The sequence below is a fragment of the Limanda limanda genome, chromosome 7 (assembly GCF_963576545.1).
Source record: "Limanda limanda chromosome 7, fLimLim1.1, whole genome shotgun sequence".
NCBI classification, from domain to species: domain Eukaryota; kingdom Metazoa; phylum Chordata; class Actinopteri; order Pleuronectiformes; family Pleuronectidae; genus Limanda; species Limanda limanda.
This window is the reverse complement of record NC_083642.1, coordinates 19,321,313-19,338,576: the sequence shown is the minus strand read 5'-3', so window position 1 is coordinate 19,338,576 and position 17,264 is coordinate 19,321,313. Positions and strand designations below refer to the sequence as shown.

Genomic DNA, 17,264 nt, shown 5'->3' with positions numbered 1-17,264 from the left:
TCATTTTGAACTTTAATTAACAAACATAAAGCATTTTATTACAACCAACAAGAGGATTTACACACTATTGAAGACCAACTGACATGGGGGATATTTTTACACTAATTTGTAAAAGAAAGTATTCTAGAGAACATAAAAAAAAGATACGTTTTTATAAATCCATGTAAAACGATAACTTTATCTTTCAAGTAAAATACAAGTCCTATATATATCATGATAATGTATATTTACATAACATTGTACCAACAAAATTAGAGTAATCAACTTACATTTAATGTGGACAAAACCAATGAATAATCCAAGCAGGCAAACAGTAACCTTCATATGTTTGTCTATAACTCAAGGTGATGTGATGATACTCTATCAGTCAATAAAAGATACATTTGGAAAACATTCAGAACATAAAATAATTTTTTGTATCATGTTTGCTACATACAGCTACTGGCTCACTGAGACTGCTAAATAATTCTTGTTTATTTTTTTTACAGAAGAACATTTTAAATCACATCCCGACAGTTTCCATGTAACCAAATATTTGATTTCTTCTCCACGAAAAACATTGAGGTCCTGATAAAAAGGCATTGTCATTACAGCAGGACGCTATATTGCATGAGCAAATCTGCATTCAGGGAATAATGTAAGGGGAATAAAACGTGGGCAGATATTTATCAAAAGGCAAAGATATCTTGTTTTAGAGACATGCATCTCTATTCACAGTTTTCATCAATTAAGACAAAGGTATTAAACCTGCCTCCTGCACTCAAAGGTCATGAAGGCAGGAGAGGACATGTGGCCACAGGGATTTAGTTTTCTGTTCACAAGGCTGTCGCAGCAACAGCATTTGTCTGATTACAGTAAGACTAGCAGTAGTTGAAAACAGCATGCGATGAGTGGAAGAGGTGTATGCTAATAGACATGTCCCACAGTAGTTGCACTAAAGCCAAGTTTGTAATATTTCCCCCCAATTTCAAAGACCTATTTCACTATAAATATCTCAACTGCAAAAAAGGCAGCTCTAGCCTAATTTCATCAGAAAACAAGGTGAACCCTTTCCGTGCCACAGTAAATAAACACCAAGTGCTTCGCCACTTCCCTCCCTCTATTTACAGGGGGTGATCTTGTCCAGTCCAGGCCAGGCTGGGATGTAGTAGCGAGGCAAAGTGCCTTCCATGAGCCTCTCCATCCACAACCCCAGGCGGTCCAGTTTGTGGTGGATCTGCAGCGTGGATATGCTGCGGGATCTGTTGGATCTGCGCGGTGGCTGGTCATCACGGGACCTGGACCTCGATCTCCCCCCCGAAGCGCCGCCTTCGTCCTCAGATGACTTACTGTCGAGGTCTTCCCCGGTGTAGACGGGCTTAAACAGGCAAAGGTACTTTTTGTGGCCGTTGAGCGCCAGCACGTAGCCGGTGTAGTCCATCTTGTGGTGGCCGGCGTCGTCCTCGTCCGCCTCCATCTGCATGGCGTTGTGGGCGTATTCCAGCAGCATGCTCATCCACTCGCTGTGCTTGTCAATATTGAGGAAGGAGAAATGCAGCGTCAGGCCCCTGGGAGAGAGTAGAAAGAATGAATGTGGTAAAGTATCTATAGGTGAATCCACACAAACAATAAATCGATCAAATAATTCCACTAACATCAAACATCTGTCTCACACATCTCGAGCATCGTTCCTTTTATCAGCTTCACAGTAGGCATGTTTTTATTGTATGTATGTTAATAGTTAAGGGCTCAAGAAGTGTTTAATTTGAACAGCTCAAAGGTTGAATATCAATACAAATTGAATAAACAGACCATCAACACTCTGGAGCAACAACTGCTGGGACTTATCAACATAGTTAATAATAATAATGAGCTTTATTTTCCCAGTACCTTTTAAAACACAGTTTCAGTTTCAGAGTTTTAGAAAAGAATATAAAAGAAATTAAAATAGACAGATCTCCTCAGGAAGCTTGTTCCAAAGAGTGGGAGCTGACGGGAAAGGACAGATCACCTTTGGTCCTCAGCTAGGACTGTGGAATGCCTCTCGGGGCTTTCACTGAGGACCTCCGGCTACTTTTATGATTTCAGAAAGAAAAGCTACAACCAGCATAAACCACAAGCCAAACAAACCTCCCATTCCAAACAGGCATGTATAGAATGGGCCCCTGCACTAGTTTTTTCGCAGAAAATAAAGTTGAGCTCACCCTGTGAAGGAGTAGACCTCTTTGGCAAACTTGCTGAGAAGGATGTTCTTGGAGGCGTCAGTGAGCACCAGCACGACGTTCATGTGTCCGGGCCTCAGCTTCACCAGGTTGCTCATGTAGGTGATGTCTGTCAGCTCCGTCACCTCCACAAAATTCTTCTTCGGAGGTCGACTAAAATCAACAGCGAAAAACAACTTAAAAACCCTGCAGCCAAAATAAAGTGTGAAGATTCTAAATGTATTCTTGCCTTGAAGCAGCAGTCTCTGGTGACCCATTTTCTGCTTTTGTTCCAGCTTTTGTCTTTGGTTTGGTCTGTTTATCTTCACTGGAGTCACTGAAAATAAACACACACACACAAAACGTTCCTCCTGAGGGGCGTGCGTGGGCGTAGCAAAGTAAAATTAATAGCATCATTTGTTTGCTTTGGCTTGAATCCCAGGAGAAGATGCTGTTCCTGTACTTACAGTTTTGGCAACCTAGTGAAACTTGTGTGGTGCCTGAACAAACCTGAAGGCCTGGATGACCACGGTTCCAAACAAGATGAACAGGGCGGAGAAGATGAGGGACAGGAGAGGCATCATCTCACGCCTGCAAGTCATCACAGATGTCAACGCATACTTTTATCTATAGAATATTTGTGTATTTATTTCTGTTCTTCCATAACATTTGTATACTGATGTAGTGCCACGAGAAATTCAGGATAATTATATTTATATAGTTAGCAACTGTAGAAATGTTGTTGCTGAGATGTCAGAGATCCATCTAACTGTTTGACAGGTGGTCAGGAGCATCTGATCACTCAGAATCCTGTTTTATTGCCCAGCAGGTTTACACACACAAGGAAGTTGCTGTGGTGTATTTGTATAAAAAAACATATTAAAAAGACTGTGCAATACGTTGTAAGTAAACACAAGAGACTAGATTGTGCAAAGTACAGTTAGACCATTATTTGCCACGGGACGTTAGTCAAAGCGTCACAGCCCCCCCCCCCGACAAACGTCAAACAATGCACGACAAAGCAGAAATGTGGTCAGACTCTAATATGAGTCGTGCAACTCAGAAATTGAGAAACTGGCTCTAATGGCACAGTGTACGCCGACTTAACAAGACTTCTACCCACCAGTTGTTATGCAGAATATCATCCATGACCTCGGACAGGTAATCGTAAGATGCATAGATCCATCGGATTACGAACATCTAAAGCATGAGAAAACAACATTTAGTAACAGCACTGGTGGTGGCAGACGTTTGGCAAACAGAGCTTGTTAAGCAGCATTCAGCCTCAGAGAGAGCGTACAGAGGCAAACTCGTTGTTGAGCTCGGGCAGGATGCCGTCGTGGACGAGGATGGACGGGTCCTTCTGAAGCCGCTCCAGCTCCTCCAGAAGAGACTGCTTATCTTCGTCACTGCCGTTCCAGGCGGTCACAGGCTTGAAGAAGGCCTTCCCTGCCGCATTACGCCTCTCCAGGATCACCACCTGCACACACAAACAACAGACGGCCTTTACAAATGCAACACGTGACCGGGAAGTATTTCAAAGTCACGCTAAGAATAGTGAATTGTTCACAGCTGTTTGTTCTGCCCTGTGAGGAATAACCCTTGAAACCATTGCTCAAAGCAGCTTAGCACCAATGCATTATTCTGTTGCATGTTAAAGCAACACCATGTAACTTGTACTGAGCAACAGCGCCCCCTGCAGCCACACGTGGTGATTCATTCTGTTGGGCTCAGTGTCCAAACAATCGAACGGTGGACATTTGTCATGAACCCTGGCTTCCTGAACCAGAAGAGCTGCCGCTTTAAGTAATTCACCAAACTCCGTTTCCAGACATTTTTTAAATCCTCACTGAATATTTGAGATAAACGCTGGTTTTGATCACTTCTAAGTCTTGCTATCTGATCCACAGTTCGGCAATACTCTTAAACTAACTGGGCCTGGTTCGGGAAATTTAGCTGTTGTCACAGCTTATACTCATTAGCCAAGGTTACATAGAGCAAGAACAGATGTGAGGTAGCGGGAATGACAGCAGCGCAACTCTCCCTATTCAAAGTCAGTGAATCAAATTCACTCTAGAGCAGCTATTTTAAGATTAAAAGTTCCATAGTGTTGCTTAAAAAAAAAAAAAAATGTCATACATTTTATATCCTAAACGCTCAAATATAGATTTATAGTGAAAGCGAAAGTTGCACATGTGTTGGTGTACCTGCGGCGGTGACAGTGCACTGTCCTTGTTCTGCAGAAGGACGTCACACAGTGGCTGCTGCAGCTGCTGGTAGACGTACGCAAACCTCACAACTTCCTTGGTATTGGTGGAGGCAAATAAGAGGAACGCCTGGTTCCCGAAAGTAAAGGTCTCTTCATCCCGTGTGATCAGCAGGACACAGTATCTGAGGAGAGGTCGGATAAAGGTAAATACAAACTGCATGGCTTGAAATCACTAAAATGACATTCGGAAATTACGACCGAAAATAATTTAGTTTGGTCTGATAATTTTACACCCAAAAATTAGTGGGTATACGGTGGAGGAGTTTGCCTTTCTGTTTTTTTTTTTTTGTTTTGTTTTCTTCAATACAGCATGAGCTGATTAAAACCTGTATCTAGCCGATTTAGTACATTCCCATTGTAGATAAAAGCCAGATGTTTTTGACCAGCAGAAAATGGGCTTTAGAAAATGTTATGTTCTCTTACTTCCTGCGTCTGTGGAACTGTTTGACAGGACAGAGCTCATTGAACAGCTTCTGATTGACCAGCCTCGGTGCAAGGAGGAACTTGTTGTTTGACATGAACTCGTCAATAATTTGCTTTTTCATTCCTTTGGCCTGTAGAGAAGAAAAATATACATAAAACAGAGTGAGGTTGGATTTTGATGAAAACGAGTATTTAAAAGTTCAAATACCTAAATGATCAAATCAAAAGAAAGGTGGAGGCTACATTTAGCTGTGATTCACCTGTATGATGTCAGCAGGCTTCTCAGTGCTCTCCTTGAAGACCAGCATGGTTGGGGCATAAGTGTTGATGTTGAACTGTTTCTGCAGATCGGCAGTCTCTGACAGGCCCTGGTCCACATAGCCAAACTGCAAGTAGTCCTTATAGGCAAAAGCCGTCAGCTGTGGAGATAAATTACCAACATGGTGGTTTCAGTAAAGCGGTTACTAAGTCAGTGGCACCTGAGGTAGATTTAAACTGCAAGACAAGAGCCTACTTTGTATAGTAGAGGAACTGCAGGCACTTGGTCAAAGAAAAGCACGTGAGGCTTGTTGAGTTGGTGCCAGCTGTTCAAGAACTGCAGGTCGTTCTTGTCAGTGACCTGAAATATAAAAAAAGAAACGCGTTTCATTTTTGTTGATGTGTAAGGAATATATAGCTCTGTATATACTGCAAATAAAGCAGTTTCCTCCATTATGTGATATTCTGCACATACAGTAAATTGTTAATAACAATCATAGACTGCATATTAAGAGGGACGCATCTCCAATTTCTCCCAGTATCCATAAATTAACCCACAATATCCCGGATAGCCAGAGTCAGTGTACGAGCGATCAGGGGAGGGAGTCACAGTATTCAGGTTTTGCCAATCCATGCACTCTAACAATCTCAGCTGTCAATCATGACGCTTCAGCCAGTTTAATAGCATCAAATAACTTATTATCACAACAGTGAGATAAGAACTACCTAAGAGGACAGAAATCCTCTTTAAGAAAAAGGTATTTGACAGAAAACTCAACTAACGTAGCGGTGAGGTTTATGACTTATACTGCACTCAGCCACTAGGGGGCAATTGAGACACGTTGGCTTCATTTTAGAGAGCAGTCATGTCAACCATCTGTTTATAAAGTCTAAGGTTCATCTGCAATGGTAATTCTGATTCAATGTGGGAGGATGCACATCAGGGTCCATTTGACAGTTTTAGATACAACCACAAGGAAGCAACTAGTCATCACATGCAAAGGTTAGTAGAGTCAAACTTTGATAAACGTTGTAATGCTAAGTGAAGCAGGGATAGAAAGATAGCAAAGTCTGTGTATTTATTTGGATGCATTTTTTTTCAACATTATTTATTCCACATTTCATGGCTGATAATGTAAACCTGCATTAATGACTATTGGTGACTTTATATAATACATTATAAACAGTGTTGGGGAGTAACGGAATACATGTAACGGCGTTACGTATTTAGAATACAAATTATGAGTAACTGTATTCCGTTACAGTTACAAATTAAATAGATGGTATTCAGAATACAGTTACATTGTTGAAATCAGTGGATTACATGACGGCACTTCTCTGTTTCACGAGTTTAATCACTGTCTCGTAAATCCACCGGAGGCAAAGCCCCCAGGAAGCAGCTGGAGACCAGGGCTGCCGTAATAGCGCCCGGACCCCGGCGGCGTGAAGAAGCCTCACCGCTACCCGCTCGGGACCGTTACAGGCCCCGGGACCTTGGCTCTGAGAGAGTTCCGTCGCTACCAGAAATCTACGGAGCTGCTGATCCGCAAGCTGCCCTTCCAGCACCTGGTGAGAGAAGACCGACCTGCGCTCCCAGAGCTCCGCTGTCATGGCTCTGCAGGAGACCAGCGAGGCACGCAGGGTTCACACCGGACGCTGAAGCGACGCTAAAATAATATCACCCGTTGACCCAGTAGTATAAAAGCATACGGTCACTTGTTGCTCCAACATTAACTGCAACAACGTCCCAATTTAATGTCATCCATCTTCAAGAACTTCTCCGCTGTTTGCTCCGTTCAATGTCGGGTGTCGAGGGTAAATTACGTATTCTCCGCCCCCCCCCTCTCTTTATTTAAAACTCCAGGACAACAGAAGGGGAATACAAACTATGGGATGCATGCTTTATCATTTATATCATATAAAATATGTCATCAATATCGTTTAAAATCCTTTTTCAGTGTGTTTCCTGGAGCGATATGCTCGCGTCAAGCGCAAAAAATAGACCCGACGCCGAAACGATCGCTGCACGGCGCGAGGCAGCCTTGGCGCAGGGGGGGGTTCAGCCTCCGGTGAGACCCGCACAGAGGTGGGAGTGGATGGGAGCCGGACATCCAGCGGGCCCGCAGCATCGGTGGAGAGAGAGTTTAAACTGCTGCTGCTCCACTGACTATAACAACGCCGCAATCATACACTTAAAAAATGCAATACAAACCGGAAGTATTCCAAGTATTCAGAATACGTTACTCAGATTAGTTAATGTAATGGAATACGTTACAGATTACATTTTTGTGCATGTATTCTGTATTCTGTAACGGAATACGTTTTGAAAGTATCCTTCCCAACACTGATTATAAATAAATGTGAAGAATCAGTCTTTTGATTCTCATTGGAAAAAAGATAAAAAATAATTTTACCCGCTCAACAAGTCTCTGAGGAAGCAGGTCCTCTACAAACTGCCTCAGATGCTCCTTTGCAACAGCGTAATGGAAAAACGTGACTTTTCCATTGATGACTCCGAGAATCGACGGGGTGCGATGAGCACCGAGGTAATTGGCTAACCGCCTCTCATAGCCAACGTCCACCACACCAATACCAACACCTGCAAAGACAGCATATCGACAAACAAGGGCAGGTCAACCTTTATCAACTCGCTCCAGTCAATTTCATAGAGTGCAGGGCTGCTGGGTAATTTTTGCACGTTGTATGTTTAATGCAAACCTAGAGTCTCCATCTCCTGCACCACCTCTTTCCACACGGGCTCGATGTGGATGCAGCTGAAGCACCAGTCCGAGGTGATCTTTATCAGGTACGGCCTCTTGTAGCTGTCAGGCACCACGTCGGTGGTGTACTGGTTAAAGTGCAGCGTGTACTTGCTGTCAGCAAACTCTCTGTGGTTCTTGCTGTTGAAGGGGAAGTTGAAGAAGGACTCGTCAAAGTAAAAGTTGTCTTGGCGATGGCTGTAGCGACCGCCGCCATACGGCTGGGTGTCATCGGTCTGCCCGTAACGGTCAAAATTTGCACGTTTTTCTTCGCTGGACAAGATCTAAATGTAGGGCACGACAAACATGGGTATGAAACAACATCCTGAAGTCATACTGTAGCTGTGTCTCAATTCAGGGGCTGCATTCTCAGAAGGATGTAGACTACCCGGCCCACAAAGACCATGGATGAGGACTGCGAAGGGTGAACCAAAAAGAGAAGGTCTGGTCGACTGAGGCTTTCACCAGCTTGTCCTGTCCTTGTTGTTGTTGCCAAGCGACAGAGCTTAAGTTGGACATGATGAGAACATTTGAAGGCCCCTTGATCTGTTCAGCTGAGTCAAAGCACGATACTCAAGCGCTGGTTGGCTGCCGCTTGCTAGAGCCATTACCTATTTGAATAATTGTTTGTGACTAAAGCGCAATGAATCCTGGGATCGGTTGGGCCGGGAAGGATCCACCCATTGGAGAAGGATACAGTTTTGAAGGAGCCTTCGAAATGGGATAGCCCGACCGTGTCTCTCCTCCAGTGCAGCCTCCACAGGATGCAGCCCTCTGATCGAGCCACAGCTTGTGTGTTACTATCTTTCATCACAGCAAACATGCACACTCAGTTGACTGATCACTTTTTGAAAACTGCGACTAACCTCATAAGATTTAGTAATCTTGATGAACATGTCCTCAGCACCTGGGTTTTTGTTTTTGTCAGGATGCCTTGAGAGGAAGATGGTCGTTAGATTAAACTCTAAACTCTGAAAGTGGATTTGTGAGAACAGGTTTCGCCTCGTGTGAACATGTAGTTACCATTCTTTAGCCAGACGCTTGTAGACCTTCTTGATCTCAGCCTGGCTGGCACTGCGGGTCACCCCCAGGATCTTGTAGGGGTCCATCTCAGGGGTGGCCCCTGTCAGCAGCAGCACTGACAGCAGCAGCACCACAGCCAGCCGCAGGGACATGATCTTTGACCCCGGCATCCCAGATTACCTGCAACACGTGAGCACAGCTGTCAGCGGGACGATCGCCTCCACGTTCACTGTCTGTCAAGCAAACAAACGATGCCAGATCACGGAGACGACATTAGCTGAAGAAGCTGAGATTTAAAAGGGCAGCATGCTAACCAGAAGCTAGGCAGGCTACGTGATACGAGTCAGCTAGCTGCAGACATCACGACATGTTACTGAGACATTATTATTATTATTATCCCCCCGCTGCTTCCTGTCTTTGCTCCATGGGGGGTTCGTGGCGTCGCTTCTCCGGCCACTTGTCTCAACGATGCAACAGCTTCACGTTCACAGTCACCTCAGCGATCAGCCGCTGCTACGCCACATTTCTGGTGATGGTTCGATCCCCGGTCGTTGATAACGCTGCTGTGACGGAAGACAACGACAGGGTGTGTTCGCTCCTCAGCAGCATCCCACGATTCCTGCCTGCTGGGGGTGTGGGGTGGGGGTGGGGGGGCGCCTGACACCACAACCAGACCACCACCACAACCTGCTGCTGGTGCTGGGGAGAGGGGGCGGGGGGGGAGGAGGAGGCGCCACTGCCTGCACACTCATTTTGGGAAAGTCAGTATATTCGCTTCATTTGTATGTTTTCGGTTTGACACGTTTTTTTTTTTTTTTGTGTGTGTGAATAAATATTTCCACGTTCTTCTTGGAGCAGTTTCATTCTAAAATTGTAATTGTTTTATCTGGGGATTTGTTTTTGCTCTTCTTAATTTCGGTGCGTTCATGCGCTCCTCGGAAGTTCGCCGTTCTGATTTGGATGTGTTTGTAAACATACTGCGGGACTCTGCGCACTCTGCTATAATATATAATAAATCTCCCCTCAGGGAAAAGACCATCATAACTTAGACTTGTCCTCAACAGCACTTACTGCAGAACCATCAAATCAATAAATGGCTCCTCAATCCTTTCTCAACACTTTACAAACGCAAAGCAAAAACTACCACTGAATCTTAGTGTATATTTGTATTTTAGTGGGTTCTTTAGCATCCTATTCAATTTGCACTAGTTTTTACTTTTTGATTGTGTATTTATTCTGTATATTACATCCACAGATGTATGTTATGTTTCTATGGGGAGGGGTTATGAGTTTAGTTTAGTTTCTTTTCTTGTTATGTTTTATGCTGTGAGTTTTGTTGTGGACACACTAAGACAAATTCCAAACAACTGAGTTGTGAATCTTGAATCTTGAATCGTCATGTGCTTTGAAGTAGGAATGTGGTAAAAAAAAAAAAAAAAACCTGGAGGTTGTATACAAGATGTGTCTTATTTATATTGTTTATAGTATAAGTATAGTAGTGCATAGGCATACAATTAATTTAAACATATTCACATTCATCCTAAACATCTGTATTGGCTAAAAAGTAGACTGTAAGGTGCTTGGGAGAGATGGACGTAAAGTTTGAGATTGACAAAAGACAAAGAAGCTACTATTTAATTCTGATTGTATATAGGTACAGGTGCTGACATCAAGTTCAGGTTTATTTATTTATTTATTCAGGTATTTATTTAGATATTTAATATACAAACAAACATAATATGTATCAATAAGCTATGAATAGACAATAAAGTCTAATTCCACAATGCAAAATCAATCATTTTAATAATCATTTCAATTTAAACCAAATTTAATTAAACATCAGTCAAATAACAAAAACAGACAAGTTTAAAAAATCATCAAACAATTATAAGTAAATACAGTCGGGAAGTTGTTTTTCCGATTATTTTGACAACACGTGAACGCACAATCGTTCAATGGGCCAATCGCAGGCAGCGATGATGTAAACAAGGAAATAGCGAAAGCAACCGGGCACAGAAAGAGAAACAACTTCCAACATATGTACACGAAAAACACGCACATGTATTTTGCATTTAACTAAAGAATTCAGTGACCGCTTCTACTCCACGATACTGACCGACTCCGCTACAGTCACGTTGTCAGTTGTTCTTTGTGGCCGCTTCTCGGTCTCCATTCACTCAGGTGCTGTGTTGTTGTCGGATGGAGGATGGAAGAAAAACACAAGAAGATTCTCCAGCGCAACCGGGTCCGTCTGGTGTGCGAGCTGGACCCATCCCAGCTCTGCGATGGCCTTCTGGAAACAGGAGTCTTCACCCAAGACATGATCGATGAGATTAAGGTAGTGTAAGTTGATATATGTGTTTATGTTCATTTACTAAAATGTGTTCAAAAGGTTTACGGTTAAATTATTTATGTTTACACATTCAGTATTTACATATTTATACATTTAAATGTTTCACAAGAACAGGAGTAATGATGTGTTGAATCTGCCTCTGTACTTCTTTCACATTTACTTCAGTCTGAGGCCTTCAGGCTTTTTATTGGTCAGTTGCGTCACATGTGAGTGAGAACCAGGAAGTGTGTGTGGGTGTCGTGATCATAGATATATATATATATATATGGTCGTGATGACCAGTGTGGAGAACATTAAGGTGCTGCTCAAGAAGTGATCTGTCTCCATCTTGTTGGTCCCCACATGAAACCCTCATGTTACAATCGGAAGAAATAAAAACAAGCTGTTAATGTCCACAGAGGAGCTGCAGCTCACTGGACGCGTTTTTCAGAAGGTTCAGAAATACTCGAATCAGCCCGACTGACACCAGCAGTCACTGCAGGATATTCTGCATCGCTCTTCTGCCTAATGCTTGGCTGATTAGATAATTACGTCAATACATGTGTGTGCAGGTGTTCCTATCAAAGTGCTCAGTGAGTAGAGAATACAGGTATAATATATTGAAACAGGTCAGAGAAAGTAAAATATATAAACAGCATTTTGCTCGTTACATACTATCATGACATATATTGTCTTACTGTTTTTTACAAAATACCAGACAAATGTACTATTCATAGACCACAGTAAATAAACAAATCTCATTTAAACAACAATCCATAAATTGTTTAGCCCATATTCACAAATCACAGTCTGCCTCATTGGCATTAACAAGGTGTGACATCCAAGAATGACCAAAAAACTACCAATAAACCCTGTTAACAAGGAACAAAAGTAGAAGCTTCAGAGAAAGTCCTAAGTGAGAGATCCCTCTCCCAGGACTCCCCTCGAGTAACAGAGCACATCAACAAAATAATAATTTTTTACGAAATTCATGAGATAAGAGGGTGTTTAATATAAATAGAGAGGTATGTCATGGTTTAAAGTATTTCATGTGAGTGTATATAAATAGTATATCTAAGCAATCTAGTTGTAATCATTATCCACAACCAGCTGCCACCACGATGTGGCCGCAGCCGTGATCCTGGATCTACAACGATACAGCACAAGGACTGTGGGGAAGAAGACAAGTCAGAAACATGTATTGATGAGATATTAAGAGCGAATACCTCTACTACTGATTTGCCGCTTTATCACCATAATACATAGGTGTTTACTCTAAACGTGAGGATTTAATATGATGCTTCCACTATCCTGACACAGTGTTCTTCTTTCAGAGCTCTGGGACCAGACGTGACCAGGCCAGGCAGTTGGTCCGGGACTTAGAGACCCGCGGCAGTCGAGCCTTTCCATTATTCCTGCAGTGTCTTATGGAGACGGGTCAGCAGGGTCTGGTCAAGCTCCTGCAGAATGGAGTCCCAGCAGTTCATCTACAGCCTGCTACACCGACTGAGATGGTCCGCCCTGTGATCCGACCTCTCCCAATCTGTAAGTGAACCTACAATCACCATTGTTCATGTCATGACTAGGGCGACTATTCGCCAAATACCCCAAATACAAAAAATACTCAGATATAGTACGACTACTCACAACATTTCAGCTTCTTTTGCGAAGTACAAAAAATATCTTCATCTGATAAAGTTCAACTTTTCTTGACTTTTAGAATTTAGTCTCTGCATTTACTTGTTATTCTGGTAATGCAAAGGCGAAAGGTTCTTCCTCCCCTAATTTTTCCCCCTGAGTGTCTTTATGCTAGTCTGATCATCTGATTACAGTAACTCCAGTAATTTGAACACTTGCCGTCTCTCTTGTTGCTCACACATGTGCTCTTTGTTAAGCTTCCCCGATGGATGACAATAAGCAGAGAAGAGGAGAAGACCCTGTCAAGCCCATTCCTCGACCCAGTACTACTCCCAGTCCATGTAAGATATGCATTTAAATCACATATTATTAACAATCTGAGTTCCTTCACGTTAAACACGTATCAATGCTCATTTCACAGCACCTGAAAGGGAGAGCATAAGACCAAGGCCACAGGGCAGAACACGACGGGACAGTATTCAGGTAAGCACCATTTATCTGGTGTGCACTTTACAAACAACAGAAAGACAAACACCGCAGTACAATCTGTAGAAACTTCCCTTTTTTCCTTTTACTCCCCACGACAGGGCTACAAAATGGACGCCAGCCCATGTGGACACTGCCTCATCATAAACAACGTGGACTTTGACCCTCAGAGCGAGCTGAGCAATCGTAGAGGCTCCAACATTGACTCTGAAAAGCTGGAGAGAAGATTCAAGAAGCTCAACTTCATCGTGGAAGTCAAGACCAACCTGAAACAAAGAGTGAGAATTATTTACCACTGCCTCTGTGCATGAAACCACAAGTGAAATCTTTGTGTCGCTAACAGTCCTCTTCACATTTCAGCAAATCAAGCATGAGCTGTCTGCTCTGTCCAAGAAAGACCACTCAAGCTCTGACTGCTGTGTGGTTATCATGCTGTCCCATGGGACTGAGGTAAGATCTGTGCTGCATTTTACCACCAGAGTAATCGTTGTTGATTATATTAAAGAACAATTTATGATAAAAGTTGTTGCATCACCCTCAGATTACTCTCAAAACAGTTGGAAGGTGATTTGCTGGTGGATGAGGTGGGAAATTATCATCTTGTAAAACTGAAATTACCCAAAAAAATAGAACCCCATATACCCTGTCGATTTGAGACCCCCAATCCCCTATGAGAGACGGAGGGCTGTGTGTACAGATATAGATTTTGTGTGTGAAGGAGAACATTCTATATTTAGAGCTGCTATCCAAATTGTTTCATCCGTAGAAGTGGTACGGAATTGAAAAAAAGGAGGATACCTCACTCTCTCCCTTTCTCTTCCACTCAAACCCACTGACAAACCTGTCAGATGGATGATCAGCATCTCCAGGAGAAATCCTACCCGCGTCAAAATCATTATGGATGTTTTAGCGGCTAGTTAAAACATCCATAATGATTTTATTGTCTTCCGCAGTTAGGAAGGATCCAGTTTAAACTCGGTAGATACCGCTTTCGATTTGCACGTTCACACAAGAAGCATAGAGTCTTCGACTGCACCAGAGATACAGCCCCAAGTAATTTTCACGCCACGTTTGGTAAAAGACCACCCCCAGTAAAAAAATGACAGAATGCCTACTGCAAAAAAAGTAATGTGAACAACAAAGGATGGATTAATGTTGCTGCTTTCTGTTTTCTTTGACCTGCACAAGTTCAGATCTAGATGACATTCGGGACCTGATGTGTGCTCATATTTATATTATAGGTGAGTCACAACCGCTTCCCTGGTGCGGTGTATGGTGTGGACGGACAGTATGTCCCAGTTCAACATATCACAAACTACCTCAACGGCCAGCATTGCCCTTCTTTACAAGGCAAACCCAAACTGTTCTTCATCCAGGCGTGTGGAGGAGGTAACTAACACTGAATAAACTGTTGAATGAACCAGTCATAAGTCATGTGTAAGATGTGTTGTTTATTTTACCACAATTAGAGATTATACATGCACTTTGAGTGGTCTTACAGGGGAAATGCTTTTGTCTCTGAGGTGACAAAGACACAGGCTTTGAGGTGTCCCCCGACGAAGTTGAGCCATCCTTCAGGGGAGCAGATGACCAGACAGACGCCATTCCAATGTCATCCAGCAGCGACTCCCTGAGCACGTCTGATGAACCGGACGCCAGAGCCACTCTGCCCACACCGTCGGACATCCTGGTGTCCTACTCAACTTTTCCTGGTGTGTTTCTGTCAAAGTTTGTGTCAGAGCTACAGACAAACTTTTTATTTTCTACGTAAGTCCTCCCTAATGCCATTTTGACCATGTGACATTTACAGGTTACGTTTCTTGGAGAGACCCCCAGTTGGGATCCTGGTATGTTGAGACAATGGACCATGTTCTTGAGGAAAATGCTGCTACTGATGACCTGGTTACCATGTTGATGATGGTGAGCTTCTAATGATTATTAATATTATCGTAAATAATTGAACTGCAGGTCTATTTCACCCCTTCAGTTATGTTCATTTAAACATAAACACAACTGATTGTTAACTGTGGCTTATTTCCAGGTGAACAACGAGGTCTCTCAAAACTCTGCAAAAGGGCTCTACAAGCAAATGCCTGGTTCCTTTAACTTCCTCCGAAAACTTCTCTACTTTCAAGCCCCAACATAGACCAAGAAAAGTTCAGCTTGTCTCAGCTTTAGGTTCAACATTTGTCTTTTTCAGTGTCATAAATCTTGACTGTAATGTTTTTGGATTATGTCTCAGCAGAGTCGTAAAATGTATGAATTTGCTAAATTGTGCTTTTACTGAAATGCCTTAGTGTGTATTTGATTTTATTGATTGGCACAGCTTTCTGTGCTTTTAAACGCTGGCAACTTTTCTAAATGAATCTCTCAGGCGTAGGTGTGATCATGGGAAGATGATGTAAAAAATGACTTTGGTGACGTATCAACACAACACAACAGCCATCTGTTTTTTAAGTGGCAGTCAATCAACATGATGATCAGTTTGTGCTCTGTCTCTTTTATACGGATCTTGTCAACAAATGGGATTGTGTGTAATTTTTTTTGTACTTTTCTAACAAATTAGAGGCTGTAAATGACCCTGCTGTGAACGGATGTGATTGATATTCTTTGGTTAATCTGTTGCTCATTTATACACGTATGTTTTTCTACAGCTGCATTATCCATAATCCAACACACACTGGGCTACAGATACAGCTAATGTAGCACATACAGCTGGTCAGGGGCAGAATCAGTTATCAGACATTTTCACCAGCATACCTCATGTCAGAGTCTGGTCATTTTATGCAAACAGTGAGCGCAGAAACAAGTGGGCTACAATGTGATTCCACAGCTGCTACACTGTCAGGGGGTCGAACCGTTAGAGACGAGACATCCAGCTCACCAGCAGTGGAAACTCTTAAAACAACAATTTTATGGTATTCTGTATGAGCACAAACTGTGTTATTTTATGTGCTAACTCTGAGTTGTGACAGAGGGAGCTGCTCTCACTCACTGCACTTTATCCTGATATCCAGTAGAGGGTGTGTGTGTGACACAGAGTAATCACTGTCTCATAGATACTGTTTAAGTAGCCTCTATGTGTATTGTGGTTCCCTCCGCTACCACCAGGGAGCTTAATGGAATTGAAAATTGTTGCATTTTGTTTGCAGCTCAGTGACCCCACAACAACACATAAGCGTTCTTCTCTGGAACTGAGTCTATTCTCAGGTTCTCTGGTAGAGTATTCTAGCGGCTAGTTTTGCTGTGATTTAAGGCTTCTTTATAGCCTGAATTTATTTGAAAAAAAAAAACACAAAGCTGTATCATCATATTCTTTCATATTGAAGTCTGTTTTTAAATGTAAACATTAGTCAAAGAGGATTGACCCATTAAGGAAACAGATGACAAGGGGAAAAAATTGAATAATTCAAATAAGGTGCAAGTACAAAGCAGCACAATAGGTGTGTTTCAAATCAGATGCTGTCACAGATGTGCTGCAGTAAATTGAAAACCTCACAGTAAAAATAACAATAAAATAGTTTAGTCTCTTACAATGTATCAGCTATTCCGTTTGAATGATTATTATGGGGTGATGTTGGTGGTAAATCCTGTAATAAAGTAATTGAACCTGATTTTGTACAGAGTTACTCAGGGATTAGTTATTAATTCTTAACTTTATATGTATATTTTATTCTGTTGTACAGTACCATTCCCAGTCAGTTCAGTGGATTCAGTCATTCATCGTAGATGCATGTTCATGCTGAAGATGTAAATGTACTGATGCTCATCACTCAATTCTATATAAAGAACCAATAACTCTTTACAGCATCTGATTTCACTCTCTTACTGTCGTGGATAAAATGGTCCCAGCGGTTCATAGCATTTAAACATTCAACAATCTCCTACAGAGGATA

The 17,264-nt window shown here is 42.4% G+C and overlaps 2 protein-coding genes across 2 annotated transcripts; one reads left to right on the top strand and one right to left on the bottom strand.

Moving 5' to 3' along the window:
- dnajc16 (DnaJ (Hsp40) homolog, subfamily C, member 16) lies at window positions 1-9,550 on the bottom strand. The gene is made up of 15 exons (XM_061074231.1): window positions 9,408-9,550; window positions 8,913-9,092; window positions 8,756-8,822; window positions 7,849-8,173; window positions 7,545-7,729; window positions 5,387-5,491; window positions 5,133-5,291; window positions 4,873-5,003; window positions 4,388-4,571; window positions 3,481-3,660; window positions 3,304-3,380; window positions 2,691-2,771; window positions 2,431-2,517; window positions 2,184-2,354; window positions 1-1,547 (listed from the first exon to the last, which is right to left on the bottom strand). Exons 2-15 carry the CDS (start codon window positions 9,080-9,082, stop codon window positions 1,100-1,102), a joined length of 2,370 nt encoding a protein of 789 aa, XP_060930214.1. The 5' UTR covers window positions 9,083-9,092; window positions 9,408-9,550; the 3' UTR covers window positions 1-1,099.
- Window positions 9,551-10,913: 1,363 nt separating this feature from the next.
- Window positions 10,914-17,171, top strand: casp9 (caspase 9, apoptosis-related cysteine peptidase). Its single transcript, XM_061074782.1, has 10 exons — window positions 10,914-11,250; window positions 12,579-12,789; window positions 13,140-13,223; window positions 13,304-13,365; window positions 13,470-13,646; window positions 13,729-13,818; window positions 14,610-14,757; window positions 14,892-15,080; window positions 15,179-15,288; window positions 15,410-17,171. The coding sequence occupies exons 1-10, from the start codon at window positions 11,119-11,121 to the stop codon at window positions 15,512-15,514; spliced, it is 1,308 nt and encodes a 435-aa protein (XP_060930765.1). The 5' UTR covers window positions 10,914-11,118; the 3' UTR covers window positions 15,515-17,171.
- Window positions 17,172-17,264: the final 93 nt, after the last annotated feature.

What these genes read in the sequence shown, in the direction of transcription:
- dnajc16 (XM_061074231.1), bottom strand. Translation starts at nt 9,082, where the DNA reads ATGCCGGGGTCAAAGATCATGTCCCTGCGGCTGGCTGTGGTGCTGCTG. An exon ending in CAGTTCCTCTACTATACAAA is followed by an intron (nt 5,292 to 5,386) that starts GTAGGCTCTTGT and finishes TTATCTCCACAG; the next exon opens with CTGACGGCTTTTGCCTATAA. An exon ending in AGCCTGCTGACATCATACAG is followed by an intron (nt 5,004 to 5,132) that starts GTGAATCACAGC and finishes TCTTCTCTACAG; the next exon opens with GCCAAAGGAATGAAAAAGCA.
- casp9 (XM_061074782.1), top strand. Translation starts at nt 11,119, where the DNA reads ATGGAAGAAAAACACAAGAAGATTCTCCAGCGCAACCGGGTCCGTCTG. An exon ending in TGCTGTCCCATGGGACTGAG is followed by an intron (nt 13,819 to 14,609) that starts GTAAGATCTGTG and finishes TTTATATTATAG; the next exon opens with GTGAGTCACAACCGCTTCCC. An exon ending in TGGTTACCATGTTGATGATG is followed by an intron (nt 15,289 to 15,409) that starts GTGAGCTTCTAA and finishes GCTTATTTCCAG; the next exon opens with GTGAACAACGAGGTCTCTCA.